This window comes from Notechis scutatus, chromosome 1 (assembly GCF_049901735.1).
Source record: "Notechis scutatus isolate UNSWTSFEM ecotype Mainland chromosome 1, rNotScu1.2, whole genome shotgun sequence".
Classification (NCBI taxonomy): Eukaryota; Metazoa; Chordata; class Lepidosauria; order Squamata; family Elapidae; genus Notechis; species Notechis scutatus.
This window is the reverse complement of record NC_142009.1, coordinates 159,675,147-159,690,823: the sequence shown is the minus strand read 5'-3', so window position 1 is coordinate 159,690,823 and position 15,677 is coordinate 159,675,147. Positions and strand designations below refer to the sequence as shown.

Here is a 15,677-nt window from a genome sequence, read left to right as displayed (position 1 = left end):
CTCTTTTTATATACTACTGACTTGTTCTGTTGGTGGTGGAAATGTTTTTGGTGGTTTCTTGACTAGGCTCTTCTTTACTGTTAGATTGTTTGGTAGTTCCTTGATTAGGGTTTTGTTCATTTAACAGAATAATGGGACTTTGGAAGGGACCTCGGAGATCTCCTAGTCCAACACCCTGCTCAAGCAGGTGACCCTATATCATTTCAGACAAATGGCTGTCCAGTCTCGTTTTAAGTCTGCAGTGATGGAGCAACTAACCCACAACTTCTGAAGGCAAGATATTCCACTGGTTTATTGTTCTCACTGTCAGGAAATTTCTCCTTAATTCTGGGTTGCTTCTCTCCTTGGTTAGTTTCCAACCATTGCTTATTGTCTTGCCTTATGGTGCTTTGGAAAATAGGTTGGCCCCCTCTTCTTTGTGGCAGCCCCTCAACTATTAGAACACTGCAGTTATGTTGCCCCTAGTCCTTCTTTTCAGTTGAATAGACATACCCAATTCCTGCAATCATTCTTCGTATGTTTTAGCCTCCAGTCCCCTAATCATCTTTGTTGCTCTTCTCTGCACTCTTTCCAGAGTCTCAACAACTTTTTTATATTGTGGTGACCAAAACTGGATGCAGTATTCCAAGTGTGGTCTTATCAAGTCCTTATAACTTCTACTAACACTTCATTGATTTTGATTCTATCACTCTGTTAATCCAGTTTAGGATTTCATTGGTTCTTTTTGTGGCTGCAGCACACAGGTGGCTCATATTGAAGTACTTGTCCACTAGGACTCCAATTCCAGTTACTGCTATTGAGCCAAGTTTCACCTAAATTGTTTCATTTTGGCAATGAAATATACAGTATAAGAAGATCCAGGTATATGGAACCATTGAAGTATTAATAAATGAGAATGTGGTCTTTATACATTATCTCTGGGAACTCCTAGAGAATTGATGAAGGGCCAAATGAATGGAATAGGCAAATATCCCTATCTTTCAAAAGAGAAGGAAATAAGAACTAGGGAACTGTAAGCCATTCAATCTAATAGCTATATTTGTGGCAATTCCAGAACAGATCATAAAGGCAGCCATATTGAAAATTATATAACAATTACCAGAAGTGAACATATCTTTCCAGATTAACTATCCCATATTTTGACCAGATAACTTATTTCATAGATTGAAGGAATGTTGCAGTCATAATATACTGTATTTTATTTGACAAAGTATCCAGTGACATTCTTGGTTAAAAAAGAAGCTAACTATGAGCTGGATTCAAATGATCATTAAACTGTCCTAAAAGCTAGGTTTATCAATGATTCTTCACCAAATTGGAAAGGAATGTTGAATTTAGTTTTAATCTTGCACTCCCAAAGGTGCTTTTCAAAAGGCAAGTGGACTTTCTTGGGTTTTTTCCTTAAAAACATGTCACTTTTCATCCAAGAAGCTTCTTCAATTCAGTTCTCTGAAAAAGTTTCTTGGATGAGAAGTGAAATGCTTTCAAGGGGAAAAAAAACAAGACCCAAGAAAGTCCAGTTGCCTTCTGAAAAGCACCTTTGAGACAACCAGGACCTGGATGATTGAGAATCTCCACAGACTTGCATTTTTCAACATTTTCATTAATGCTCCATGAGAAGATTTATCAGTCTTGTTGATGACACAAAACAGATGGGATACTATTCCCTATATCCCCGAAGACAGAAATAAGATTCAAAACAATCTTGATAGGTTAGACAATTATGATAAATTGAACAATGATTAAAGCAAATATATTGTATACAAGCAGGAAACAGAATTCAAATGATTATAGAATGATATGGATATAGAATGGAACTTATCTGGCTTGGCAAGAATGTGTAAAAAGTTATTGAGACAGTAATTAATTAAAATTGAATATGAGTCAGCCATGTGATATGGTTCTTTTATCAACAGAGCAGCTTTCCTCAGACTTGACAATCTTAGGATGTGTGGTCTTCAAGTCCCAGAATTCCCAATTAAGATTCTAGGACATGAAGTCCACGCATCTTAAAAGTTGACACGTTTTTTTAAAAAAGACATTGCAAAGGCTTGACTATGTTATTATGCCAAATCACAACAGCTTTCCTGGTAGCACAGGAGAAATAGAATATGGAAAAACAGATGGAAGAGACCTTGGAGGTTTTCTAGTTCAACCCTCTTGTCAAGCAAGAGACCCTATACAATTCCGGACAAATGACTATCCAAACCACTCCAAACTCCATTGCAGAAAATACGGCTTCAGCAACTGAGTGGTCAACGCCTGGAATGCCTTACCCGACTCCGTTGTTACAGCCTCAACCCCTCACAACTTCAACTTCGAACTTTCTACCATGGACCTCACCCCATTCTTAAGAGGTCTTTAAAGGGGGCGTGCATAAGCACACCAGCATGCCTACTGTCCCTGTCATACTGTCCCGTCTTTATGTGTATTTACTTCCTTTGTTCTTGTTCATGTTCATACTTATACTTGTTATCTTGTACATGTTTGACAAACAAATAAGATAAATAAAATATCTTCTTTATAAGCTCCAGTGAGCACCCACAAATTCTAGAAGCGACCTGTCAAGTCAAACAGAGGGCTGTGAAAATATTTACAGACCCCTCACATCCTGGACATAAACTGTTTTAACTCCTACCCTCAAAATGATGCTATAAAGCACTGCACACCAGAACAACCAGACACAAGGACAGGTTTTCCCTGAACGTCATCACTCTGCTAAACAAATAATTCCCTCAACACTGTCCAACTATTTACAAAGTCTGCATTACTATTACTATTAATCTTCTCATCACTCCTTATCACCCATCCCCTCCCACTTGTGACTGTATGACTAACTTTGGCGCTTGTATCCTTGTGATCTATATTGACTGTTTCCTAGTATGATTTGATTATTGTACCCTATAACAATTATTAAGTGTGGTACCTGATGATTCTTGACTCTTGACAAATATATATTTTATTTTATGTACACTGAAAGCATTTGCACCAAGACAAATTCCTTGGGTATCCAATCACACTTGGCCAATAAAGAATTCTATTCTATTCTATTCCACTGTTTAATTGTTCCCACTGTCAAACAACTCCTTAGTTTTAGGTTGGATCTCTTTGTTAAGCTTTCGTCCATTACATCTTGTCTTGCCCTCAGGTGCTTTGGAGAATAAGTCAATCCCTTATTCTCTGTGACAGCCTTTCAAATATTAAAAGACTGATATCATGTGACCTCTAGTGTTTCTCTTCATTAGATTAGAAATACCAAATTCCTGCAACTGTTCATCGTATGATTTAACTTCCAGTCCTATAATCATCTTTGTTGCTGTTCTCTTCACTCTTTTAGAATCTCAACACCTTTTTTTGTATCGTGTTGATCAAAACTGGATGCAGAGTTCCATGATATGTAGAACTCATTTGATGACAGGCGATGGAGGACCCCTCAGTCACCTTCTGTATTGTGTAATTTACCTTTAATCTTGGCCATTCACATTCGTAAGAGGAAACTAAGTGCAACCTGGATGCTCATGGTTAGCAGACCATGTCTTTGGTGAGAGCAAAATAACCAGTTACTATCCACAGACTCATGGTGGATTTCTTTCACAACTCTATGTGTAAGCAATCTACCCAATATATATCCCCTCTATCTGATCTAATCTGAGACACCAAATCAAACTCAAGCTCAGAAGAATCGTGTTGAAATGTAGGATCAGGACAAAGAATGAAGACTTGGTTGAGTTTACAAAAGCAAGAAGGGAGAAATGTACAGTCATCCAAAGCTGATGTTCACTTGAGGCAACTTCTCTTAAAATAAAGTTTATTCTCTGTTTCATTTAGTAATGAAAAGAAAAAGCAATTAAATCAATAGTCAGTGAATGCCAGAAGAATGTTATGAAGTGGCAATTCTTACTTAATTGTTAACCCACAAGTGGGTGAATATTTCTAGGTTTTGGATGAGCTGTTGGAATGGAATTGGAAAGACCTCATCTGAAATCTACTAGGTAACTTTGGCTCAGCCATTCCTTTATTTGGTGCATTTCACTAGATGGAGGGGGAAATGGGAGAAATGAGTGTGATGGATGCCAAACTGAGTTGGGCAAAATCCTGTAAATTGAATACATATATGCTTAGGCAGTTAAGAAAATATAAGGTAATATGTAATGCAACAATTTATTTCCATAGTGAAAAAAGCAAGATTGTGTGAAACCTGTTATTATAATAAATAATACCCCCCACCCCACCCCACCCCACCAAAAAGGCAGGCAAAGAAGCAAAGTTCCAACAACAACCAGTCCTTTATGGTTAACCATAAGATGCTTGGATTTCTTAGCTGGTGAGGTTGTCATTGGTCTAGTGGTTAAGGCTGTGAAACCTGTTATTATAATAAATAATACCCCCACCCCACCCCACCCCACCAAAAAGGCAGGCAAAGAAGCAAAGTTCCAACAACAACCAGTCCTTTATGGTTAACCATAAGATGCTTGGATTTCTTAGCTGGTGACAAGGCATTGCTTCCTATAAACTGATGCTTGGTACCCTCCACCACCACCCCATTCCCTCCAGCTAAACCTTTCATTCATTTACGTCAAACATAGAAAACTGTCAATCCAGCCTCTAATGTGTGGCTTAGAACTTATCTGCTTCCCAAGAATACTCTACTGTACCAAGACTAACTGACAGCACCCAGGACCAGAATCTTCAGTTACATGTTCTGCCTGCTCCTATATGCATGGGAATGTCTAGGGAAGCCACTGTGGCCTTCAGGTGTCAGAAAAACCCTGCTGATGTATAAGCCTGTTCAATTTCTATCTATTCTGCAACAGTCGGTGACAACCTTTATAGTTAAAGCATCCACCACACTTTCCCCCCTTTTTTTTTCTCTGTGGAGGCGTACTCATTTCTGATGATCACAGAATTCATTAATTTTGTTGCACAAAACATAATCACCAGACCTGTAGTAACACCAGTTGAATCCCACCCCTGAATATAATTAAACTTTACCTTATTATGATGGACCCTTATTTCTTACCCAAGCACTTTGTTTATAAGGCGGTAAGTATTAAAGCAATATGACATCAACACAGAGCAGACCTATCATCCTTCTGAAGTATTAATTTCCAACATGCAGTAACCCAGCCCTTGCTATCTTCACTGTAACGTATCCTATATACTAAAAAAAAATAGAGAATATGTTATCGAAATAATCTAATATTCCTAATTTAAATATTTTGAAACCCTAACCTAGCATGTTGTTAAAGTACAATATTCCAACTATGCATTTTCTCATGTTTATCTTCAATTTGTTAACAATGAATATATATATATATATATATATATATATATATATATATATATATATATATATATATATATACACATACATACATACATACATACATACATACATATACACACACACACATACATACATACACATACACACACACTACACACATACACACACACATATATACACACACACATATACATTATAAAGTGTACGAAAAAGAATTTTCATCTGCATTTAGTGCAACTTTGATTCACACTTTGGCTATTGTGGCAGCATCTTCCAATTAAAACATGGCAAAATACCTAATAAAATAAAAATAATGAATATTAATATTCCCCCTAATGTTAATAAAAATATTAAGAGAATATTACAGAAAAGATATACATATACATAAAGCACAAACCTTTATTAAATTAGAGAAAAGCTTAAAAATATCAATATATTATACAAAAGTGCACAAAATTAGTTTATCAGGCAAAATGTATATAAAAATAGTATTTTTCATGCATGTATTAAAAAATTTCTTAAACTGAGATGGTGACTAGTTCAGCACTGTCAAACTCCTGGCCCGCAGGCTGGATGTGTCACATCCTGGCTACGCCTATGCCTGATATGTCACATGACGCTGCTGTGATGACATGAGTTTGACACCCCTGAAGTAGTTCAAAATAAGAAAAATAGTAAATGAAATAGATGAGTTGCAATGACCACAAAGTTAAGGTAGCTGTGACCCTCTGTTCTACCTTATCTGTATTATACCATTCTTCTCACTGTTTTCTAGAAGGAAGTAGCACACCATCCATTCTGTGCATCTTGTGCTTCGTATGTTTCTTTGGAGAGAAGGGTTTACTTTTCAAAAGTTCTTCCTTCTTAAGCTCCCAAGCTTCATCCTCCTCATCCAGTTGGATTCCCTTTGATTTTGCCGCCTGGCAATATGCCCTGTATTCCATTTCAGCTCTAGATCAAAAGGAAAGAGGAAACCGTTTTGGATAAGCTGCTATCAATGGCGGATCACGACTTGAAAGGGAGTATTTCCATTTGGAAAGCTGGGGGATATTGCATCCACGTTGACCTAAGTTCTAAAATTAATTAAAAGCAAAACAGCTTTGGCTTTGCTTTCTCAAAGCCTAGAGCAGTGGTGGCTATCCTTTTTGGGCTCCTGTGCCAAAAATTGTGTGTGCGCTGGCGCTCGCATGCCAGCACCCAGAAGGCAATGAGCGCCCCTCATGCCCCCTGCGCATGCACGTGAAATTCAGGAAGTGACGAAACGGGCCTATTCGCCTGCCAGAGGCTTTTTTCAAGCCTCTGGAAGGCTGAAAAGGCCTCAAACCAGCAGAAAATCAGCTGTGAGGCACGCGCATGCACAGTGAGGTAACTTTGGTGGCTAACCTTTTTGGGCTCCTGTGCCAAAAATTGTGTGTGCGCTGGGGCTCGCATGCCAGCACCCAGAAGGCAATGAGCGCCCCCTCATGCCCCCTGCGCATGCACGTGAAATTCCAGGAAGTGACGAAACGGGCCTATTCGGCCTGCCAGAGGCTTTTTTCAAGCCTCTGGAAGGCTGAAAAAGGCCTCAAACCAGCAGAAAATCAGCTGTGAGGCACGCGCATGTGCAGTGAGGTAACTCTGTCTGTGGCTCGTGTGTCGGCACAAATGGCTGTGTGTGCCACCTGTGGCACGCATGCCATAGGTTTGCCATCACGGGCCTACAGGATACTAATGCAACAAAATATGGGGACATTCCTTAAATACATATAGATGCTTTAGTATGACTGCAGTTCAGCTCTACAGAGAAATAGCGTTTTAACACCAATGAAGGCAACTTCACCAAATGCTTATTTAGGCAGAGAGAAAGCAGGAGGCAAGTCACTCTTATAAAGATTTGCTAGTACGATTACTATCCTCAATCCAACTGGATTATATTTTACTTCCTTGAACAGAGTTGTGGATTTTACAGCTGTGCAGAGTTCCTTGTAGAACAGAGTATGTGGAGAGGATGCATCAGACAGGAAGGTGTCAAACATGAGGAAGAGGGGGCTTGGTGGGGGAGGGGAGAGAATGACATAAAAAGGCATACAGGTACTCCTCCACTTCCAACCATTTGTTTAATGACTGTTCCAAGTTACCATGGCACTGAGAAAATTTTCCCCTGGACTGTAGTAAGCCCCTTTGCTCGATCACAAATTAGCATTAAGAATAGAACAAGGTCACCTGCCTTAATTCTTTTTCATGCTTACATTTCTAAGAATTTGACGCAGGCTTTGTGCCCATAGATTTCTGCAATTCTTCTTGGGACATCTCCATAGAGATCTGGGGCATCCATCGGTGCGTGCAAGGAGTGCAGTGTTCTCAACATGCCCAGTTGCCCTGATTCTGCAGCAAAATGAGCTGGAGTCCAACCTGCCTCTGTTCGCAAAACCAGGCGAGCACTGTGTTCCACAAGCAGCTTTACTATCTTTGTGTGGCCTGTTGCAAATACAAACATTGCATTTTTCACATTGGCTGAAATTTTTCTGAATTACCTGGTGGATATCAGGTACTCCATTTTTAAAAAAATGTCTATTCATACAAATACATGGTATAAAGTTACATGTTACTTTGCATTACCTTGCAACCACAACATATTGGAGATTCATGATTCACATGGTCTAATTTATTTATATACTTATCTGAATAGTACACGAAGTTAAATGAACACAGAGCAACCATTATGTTTTAATTTAAAACATTAAAAAATAATCTGCAGGGAAACACACTCTATTCCCTAGTAATTTTTTTGTTGTTGTTAGTTGCAGATTCGTTTCTAGTAATAGAGCTTTGTATTTGCGCAATGCTGGAAAAATGAAGAAACACCACGAGATGAAGAAATAATTAAGATATTAGAGTGTGCAGAAAGGGATAGACTGACATTAAAAATGAAACAGAAAGAAGATACATAATATTATCAAACACGGAAACTATTTTATCAGTGGTTGGAAAAAAGGAGGGGAGGCAAAGGCAAAAAAATACTGGACAAAAATACACACTTGAATAGAAAAAATGATAAAAGAACACATAGACTTAAAACTGGAAATATTTCTGTTGGGTATACCAGAAAAAGATAATAAAGGGATTGTTATGAATATTACGATGAGACATCATTGTTACTATATGATTAGTAGTGTTATGGATGCTATTGTTATTATGAGGATGATTATTGTTCAAAATAACTATACCCAGACAACACTCTTTATACAGACATTGAAATTTTTGCTCTTTTTATATTTAGTAAAAATAATAATTTAAAAAAGGAAAAAAGGGTGGAGATTAAGAATGTAATATGTATTGTTAAGCAAATTAAATACCTAGACAACACAATGTTTATTAAGCACTAAGAAATGTAACTAATAAAAATTGATCAAAATAAATAAAAACATTAAAAAACAATCTGCAGGAAAACACACCTGTTTCTATATGTAGAAAGTTGGCACCCTCCTGGAAGAATGAAATATCCTAGGAAATATTAAAAAGGCAGAATATTATACCTTCCTGGATGAGAAAAGGAGATACACTCTTGGAAAGCAACCCCCACCTTTGTTAATAGCCCCAGAAAGACTGGGCCATCTATCTACAGGACAAAAAGCTGGGCCAGCTTATCTGCAACACAAAAGACTTTCACCCTCAGGACATAATAGGATTAGCCCTCTCACCACATGGCACCTGGGAAGATTGCATCATCCAGCAAGATTCAACCAGGCCTGGGACTCAAGACAACCTTCAAAGTTACCCCTGCATGGTCCCATGGGAGTTTGACAACCAGAATGCATTTCTTTCACAAGAGAAAGAAAGAGAGGGTATAGGTATATATCTCTCTCCTCTTGCGGTCTGCTACCCAGAATCACACTATTGGTTCTGCTTCACTATTAAACCATCCTTCCAAGCAACCTCCATGTTTCCAGTGTCTTTTTTCCACTTGGAACTGAACCCAGATGGCCATTTCTTCCAACACCTATTAATACAGCTCCTTTGAAGGAACTACATCCACATCCCAGGATCTGGGGGTGGGGGGGTGGTTGTCCTTCCGGAGAGCTGACCTATTCCCCCTTTTGAAATCTTTTACTTATTGGTTTCATGAAAACACAATGGAGGTATTATTTACTAATAAATATCCAAGTTATTTGTGATGAATATTTTCTTCTTGTGAATTTAAATAGGTGTGTAAAATAGGTAAATTCTTAGCAGGGGAATGGAAGGAGATAGCATAGTGACATTTCCTACTGGCTACCTTCCTTCCCCCCAAATCTGTATTTTTAATATCTGGCTAACGCTTTGGAGCACATCCAGCCACTTCTTCCATGCACGTTCTGCTGCAAACCATGTCCTCTCAAACCCAAATATAGGATGCACTTCTCGCTGCCGTGGGAGGGAAGCACTTCTAAGGCACCTCATTTGAATCCAGGGAAAACTCATAAAAAATCAGTGGTGAAAATGGATGTGAAAAGATAGCTCCCGCTCTCATTCTTCTGCCTCGTGCAACGTTGGATTGCACGTGCAATCGCGCCCGTCAAATCAGTTGCTTTACTGATGCAGAGCAAAGAGGAAAACTCCTGACCGTCTCGACCTCTGCTTTTGCCGAACTTTTACCCCGCTTTTGATTACTGTTACACCGGGGAAATATCTATGTTTGCTCACCGATCGGAGCGGCTTGCCTGCTTGCTCCGATCAGGACGCGGAGAAGGGCTTGGGGATATATGCCAGCTGCAACCCGGTCGCTTGTAACTTGCCTCCACGGCCACTCGCATTACGCCCGTCCTCCAGTGTCCTCCTGGCGCATGCGCGTCCCCCCAGGCGACGGCTTACCGTTTGCTGCCGCCCAGTGGAGGGGCGTCCGGTCGCTCCAGTCCGCATCTTTGCAATTTGGGTCCGCGAGCTCCCTCTGGAGGATTTCTTCCGCTAGGTCGTAGTTACCCAAAGCCACCGCTTCGTGCAGCTCCGTCATGCTGCCTTTGGCCAAGCTCTTGACTTGAACCCGCAGCTAAGGCTTCAGGCAAAACCTCTCACAGACCCGGTTTCTGTCTTCAAGAGAGACGTGTCAGATACGCGAAGAGATTGTTCCTTTCTGCTGCCGCCGCCGCCATGCTCCCCAATCACTCCAAGGGCTGCTAAGGGCAACATAAACAAAAGAGTTCCCATTCCCCTCCCCCTTCCTGCGATTAGGACCGAGCGGCCTCCCGCCTGTTGCTGCTTGTTTCGTAGAGAACCGGACTCCTCCTGCTGGGAAGCCATCGAGATGCCCGCGGCAGCCCTCCATTCACAGCTGTGGGCAGGAGGGCGACGCCGACAGCAGGAATATTGTGAAGTGTTGGTGTTTTCTGGTGGCCGGGCGTTGCTTGAGCGGGAGGAAGCCCTGGTTGAAGGGCAGCGAAGGGGCAAAGCTGCCCTTCAAAGCGGCCAGTTGGTCTCTGCTGGAAAAAGCGGGGGTCGCTTTGCAGAAACCGGGCAAAGTTTCGGCACCTGCTGCTTCGGGCACGAGCTCTGCCTCCCCAAACAGCCGCTGATCCTCCCAGACATCCGGCTAGGGTCCGCCAGCCCTTCTCTCTCTCTCGTGTTTGTTTTTTTTTGGTGCTTCTGGTCCTACCAAATGGCGGTGTCGAATCTCCTTTCGATTTATAATAATGGGCTGGCGGGACAACCTTCTCTTTTCTGCCCCTAAATACCGGGCATCCGAACCAGGCTTCTTAGTTGCTTCCGTACAGAGTTCACCGCCTGTACCTTTCTTAACTCAACGCAAACATTTTAGTTTTGAAGGGACAGAAGTTGTATTGCAAGGTTGCATTTACCTCTCTTAAATAAAGTCCACAAAGACAGGTGCTATCCAGTAAAAAAGTACTTCCATAAAATTCAGGGGAAAAAAACCCACTGGATAAATCGATTACTTTGTCTTCTCAAATAAACCATTGAATCCTGAAAATGAAATACATATACAGGGCGGCTTTTTGGTGCTGGGGGCAAAGTCAAATTCTGCTCTTACACCTCCCCCCCCCCCCACATACTCCCATTTTGTTAGGAATTTCAAAAAGACAATTTTTTTTCCTTCCAGCTTTACAGTTTAAATTTTCAGCCCTGGACAATTTTTTTTCTTAGACATTTTCTCCCTACTTACACAATACATTAAGGTATTTTAAATCACCTCAGCTGTCATTGTTGTCATATAGCAACAATTCTGCAAAATCTGTTTGCTACTAAAACTCTTGTTCCTTTAACCTTTAACAAGGTGAAGTGGTGCATCATAGAGCAAGGCGTTTTCAACTCAGGTACCTCAAATGGGCTAACTTACATAATGTATCCCAAATCTGGGACCTCTGACTTCAGTGGAATTGAAATTTAGCAAATTTCATAGAACATTTTATTACATAGAATTCTTCATAAAATGACATATTAAATGAACTCTGGGATACTTTATTTATAGGCAATTAATCCCCCAACTTGACTTTTCAAGGCTTCCAATGGTGCACCCGTTGTCACTGTAATTGAGTCCATCCAGTCTGCTGATTATCCTCTTCCATTTCATTTTTCCCAGCCTTAAAATCTTCTCAAGTGAGCTGTGAACATCTTGTGCTCAGCATAGTCATTTGCAGGTAAGTTAAAAATGAGTAAACATTTCAACTTTATTTTTTGGTGGGAGGGGTCTTCTGGCAGATATATACGCACATATAACTGCAATATGCACACATTAATTGAGGGGCTGAGGATTTCAGGATTGGTTTTAGCTGGTGTTGGCCTCCTTTGGTTGATAAGATAGAAAAGCTAGCTGTGCACAAGACTTTGGACTGTATTGATAATTAAGACAGTAGATTATTTGTAGCTCTATAGTTGAGTCTTAGATACTCTCTGACTTTGCTTCCTTGTTTATCTGCAGGTATTTCTTTACCAGACTAGGTAATATATTCAGCATAAGCGCACCAATGTGCCTACCGTCCCTGTCCTATTGTTTCTTTTTATTTTTCTTATATGTATCCATTTCATGTACTCATAACTATGTTTATACCTATACCTATTATCTTGTAAGCGGTTGACAAATAAATAAATGTTGGTAATTATTTTCTCTATTCTAACTTTATGGAAGAGGGGAGGTCAGTTTAAATTACAGGTTGCCTTCCTATATATACTATATATTCTATATACTATATATTCTAGCTTCATAACTAAGCATAATGTAAAGACCAATGAAAGTACAAACATTTCTTTTAAAAAACCTGTTTTTTCCTAGTTTTCGGCTAGCGCCATAGATGAGCATGTGGCTTTAATGACTGTAAATCCATTATCGGAAATACTGAGTGCAGTATCTCATCATTGCTATCACCATCACCCATTCACTAGTCTTGATGTGTTCATTGCTATGGCTGTTTTTGCCCTAAATTCTTGCACAGGACATTTAAACTAAGTGAAAAAGTGGGACTAAAAAACACCAGATTATACTCTTCATATCACTTTCCATGGGGAAGAAATCCTGTGCAGTTGCTTCACAGGGGTTGCACAATCGTTGTTAATGGTTACATTAGAATGATGTCACAATGCTTCTGTAGGAAAGCATGACATTTTTCTTGAACTTATATCCATTGAGAATGTATAATAATGATATGCATATAGGAGTAGGAAGGTACTTTATTAGCTATAAATGTAGGAAATTACTTCAATAAGGGTTGTAGACAAAACAAAAACAGCTGCAGATATGACACAGGATAAAAAAGAGAAGATTGGCATCAAAACTAATAGTAACCAAGCTAAAACAAAAACCTGTGATCAAAGGACCAAAAAGAAACTTTCTACCACTCTTTTGTAAGTATATCATTACATTGACCCAAGGAGAGGGAAGCATCCCTGGTTACTGTTGGAGTTCACCTTTCTTGGGCATTTGCCAATTTGAGACTGCATCTAATTCAGTAGGGGGGCCTAAAGGAAGCCCCATCTCCTTTCACTGCAACCCAGATTGAAGGATGTTATTAAATTAGGGCTCACATGCTTGGAAAATACAATATATGTTCACATGCTTAGAAAACACAATAGGCAGACAAGGAGTTTGCTCTGGTGTCCCATGCTGTTGCAAAGATCATCTTACCCTGAACTTCTGCTTGCATTTGGAAAACAATCTCAGTTTATGTAGCAACTTTTGGGAGAGTGAAAATTTTCTCTGGAACCATGGCAAGGATTTAAAAGGCTGAACTCCCCATTGTTCATGGTAGTCATTTATGCATCCATGTGGTTGCTATTTGCAAAGGCTATTTCTTTCTCTTAGCCACTTGAGATGTACATAATTTAAATGAATGAATGAATAGAAAGATACATATATAAAAACTTGGATTTTTGCAGGAGCCTTTTGGACACTGAGGATGAACTTTCTAGTATCCGGTGGGATTCAGTACCTATGGACGTAAAGGAGTGGTTAACAGGCACTTTTGCAAGGAAAAAAGAGGCATACAGACTGCAGCCTGATGAAATAACAAGCTTTCGGAGTATTTCATATGCTTTAGAGAATGGCGTTGTGGTAGAAAGGCAAGAATAGATCGCATAGCAAATTATGAGCTTTTCAGAATATGACCTAAATGATGTAGTTGATAATTAGAAAAATGAATTCCAGAATCAGAGCTAGAATTGACCAAAGTTGTTGTTATGGGAAAAGAGCAGGAAGGAGTCTAAGAATGTCCACAGTCTAATAAATAAATCTACAGTAACAAAGAAATAAAAATAAAGATCATCTAGTACAGAGATTAATAAACTATTTCTGCTTTAGGTAGGAGTGTTAGGGACTAGATCCCAAAAATGGTTGGTCACGTTTTTATACCTATGGCACTATAAATATAGGCTATAATAATCACTGGGGCCATGTAATTCCTGCAACTGTGAACCTTGTGAACAGAAAATTCAAAATGAAAATGCAAGTCTAGCTCCTTATATGTGTGTCTTTGAAGTATATAAAAACTAACGTGTTCTTGCTTGCTATTCCTTTCTTTCTATATTTTTGTTTGGCAAGAAATTTATGGTGGCCCTTGTGCTGGGTAAAGCAATCTCTTTGTTTTTCTGTTGTATGATGTAGAAGATGATCAGGCTGAACCCGAGAGAGGGGACTAATGCATCCTTAGTCATGAACCCCTTCGCACCCACAAGAGATCTAAGTCCAGCCCACCTTGAATTCCTTTGATTCTTTTTTTTAAATATATTTTTATTAATTTTTTTTTACATCGTAAAACATCATGGTATCAACAACGCTCTTGGCATCTATACAAGATTTTGGTTTAAATATCATAATACATTATATTGCATTTATCTACTATTAAATAATATCTTTAGCTATAATTACTATTCTTATATCTTTATATAGTTTACAAAATTTTATTTTACTTTCTTAAGGGTTGTTTCAATTAACATTTTTGTCTCACTTCTTTGAATTCCTTTGATTCTTATCTACCGCCAATTTCCCTTGACTATTAGTAGTTCAGGTTCTTGTAGAGAGCTTTACCTTGCAATAAATCTTTATATTCATTTGAACTGCCTGGATTTCCTGATTTTCTGGGCACGTGACATAATCTCTCTTACCAATGTCATGCTCAGCTCCAATTTCAGGGTGTGTTGTATCCCTTGAGCCATTCATCACTTCCATTAAGAAGACTGCAGGTAGTCCTTGACTTACGACCATTCATTTAGTGATTGTTCAAAGTTACAACGGCACTGAAAAAAGTGACACTACTGTTTTCACATTTACGACCATTGCAACATCCCCATGGTCGTGTGATCAAAATTTGGGCACTTGGAAACAGTGATGGGATTCAAAAATTTTTTACTACCGGTTCTGTGGGCATGGCTTGGTGGGCGTGGCAGGGGAAGGACACTGTAAAAACTCCAGTCAGAGGTGGGATTTTCCGGTTCTCTGAACTACTCAAAATATCAGCTACCGGTTCTCCAGAACTGGTCAGAACCTGCTGAATACCACCTCTGCTTGGAAACTGGCATATATTTATGATGGTTGCAGCATCCTGGGGTCATTTGATCACCCTTTGTGACCTTCCCAGCTGGCTTCCAACAACAAAGTCAATGGGGGAAGCCAGATTCGCTTCACAACCATGGCAGAAAAGGTCATGAGGCACAACTCACTTAACAACTGCCTTGCTTAGCAATGAAAATTTTGGATTCAATTATGGTCATAAGTCAAGGACTACCTGTAATAAAGCTGCAGTATTGGAAAACATCTGGTTCAGCATTGACACAATCTCCCCTTAAAAATCATCAAAGCAGGAGGGGAGAAAAGGGATATTGCAGGAAAACAATGTAAGATCTTGAATGGCCTGCATGTAATCCTGGGACAAAGCTCTGTATTATTGGAAAATCTTAGGAGCAGGTTTTATACATTCACTCTGGGTAATTT

At 39.5% G+C, this 15,677-nt stretch overlaps 2 protein-coding genes across 2 annotated transcripts in view; one reads left to right on the top strand and one right to left on the bottom strand.

Annotated features, from left to right (window-relative positions):
- Window positions 1-5,669: 5,669 nt before the first annotated feature.
- Window positions 5,670-10,379, bottom strand: LOC148133071 (ankyrin repeat domain-containing protein 66-like). Its single transcript, XM_087949207.1, has 3 exons — window positions 10,118-10,379; window positions 7,516-7,744; window positions 5,670-6,238 (listed from the first exon to the last, which is right to left on the bottom strand). The coding sequence occupies exons 1-3, from the start codon at window positions 10,254-10,256 to the stop codon at window positions 6,049-6,051; spliced, it is 558 nt and encodes a 185-aa protein (XP_087805333.1). The 5' UTR covers window positions 10,257-10,379; the 3' UTR covers window positions 5,670-6,048.
- A 2,610-nt stretch (window positions 10,380-12,989) lies between these two features.
- LOC113422635 (dual specificity calcium/calmodulin-dependent 3',5'-cyclic nucleotide phosphodiesterase 1A-like) overlaps window positions 12,990-15,677 on the top strand; it is a 36,029-nt gene continuing 33,341 nt past the window's right edge. The window contains exons 1-2 of the mRNA XM_087953153.1: window positions 12,990-13,096; window positions 13,628-13,810. Coding sequence (XP_087809279.1) covers window positions 12,990-13,096; window positions 13,628-13,810 — 290 coding nt within the window. The remainder of the gene's footprint in view (window positions 13,097-13,627; window positions 13,811-15,677) is intronic.

Coding starts and splice junctions, on each gene's coding strand:
- LOC148133071 (XM_087949207.1), bottom strand. CDS start 10,256: ATGACGGAGCTGCACGAAGCGGTGGCTTTGGGTAACTACGACCTAGCG. Junction 7,745..10,117: donor CCACTGGGCGGCAGCAAACG/GTAAGCCGTCGC, acceptor TATTTGCAACAG/GCCACACAAAGATAGTAAAG. Junction 6,239..7,515: donor TGCGTCAAATTCTTAGAAAT/GTAAGCATGAAA, acceptor CTTTTGATCTAG/AGCTGAAATGGAATACAGGG.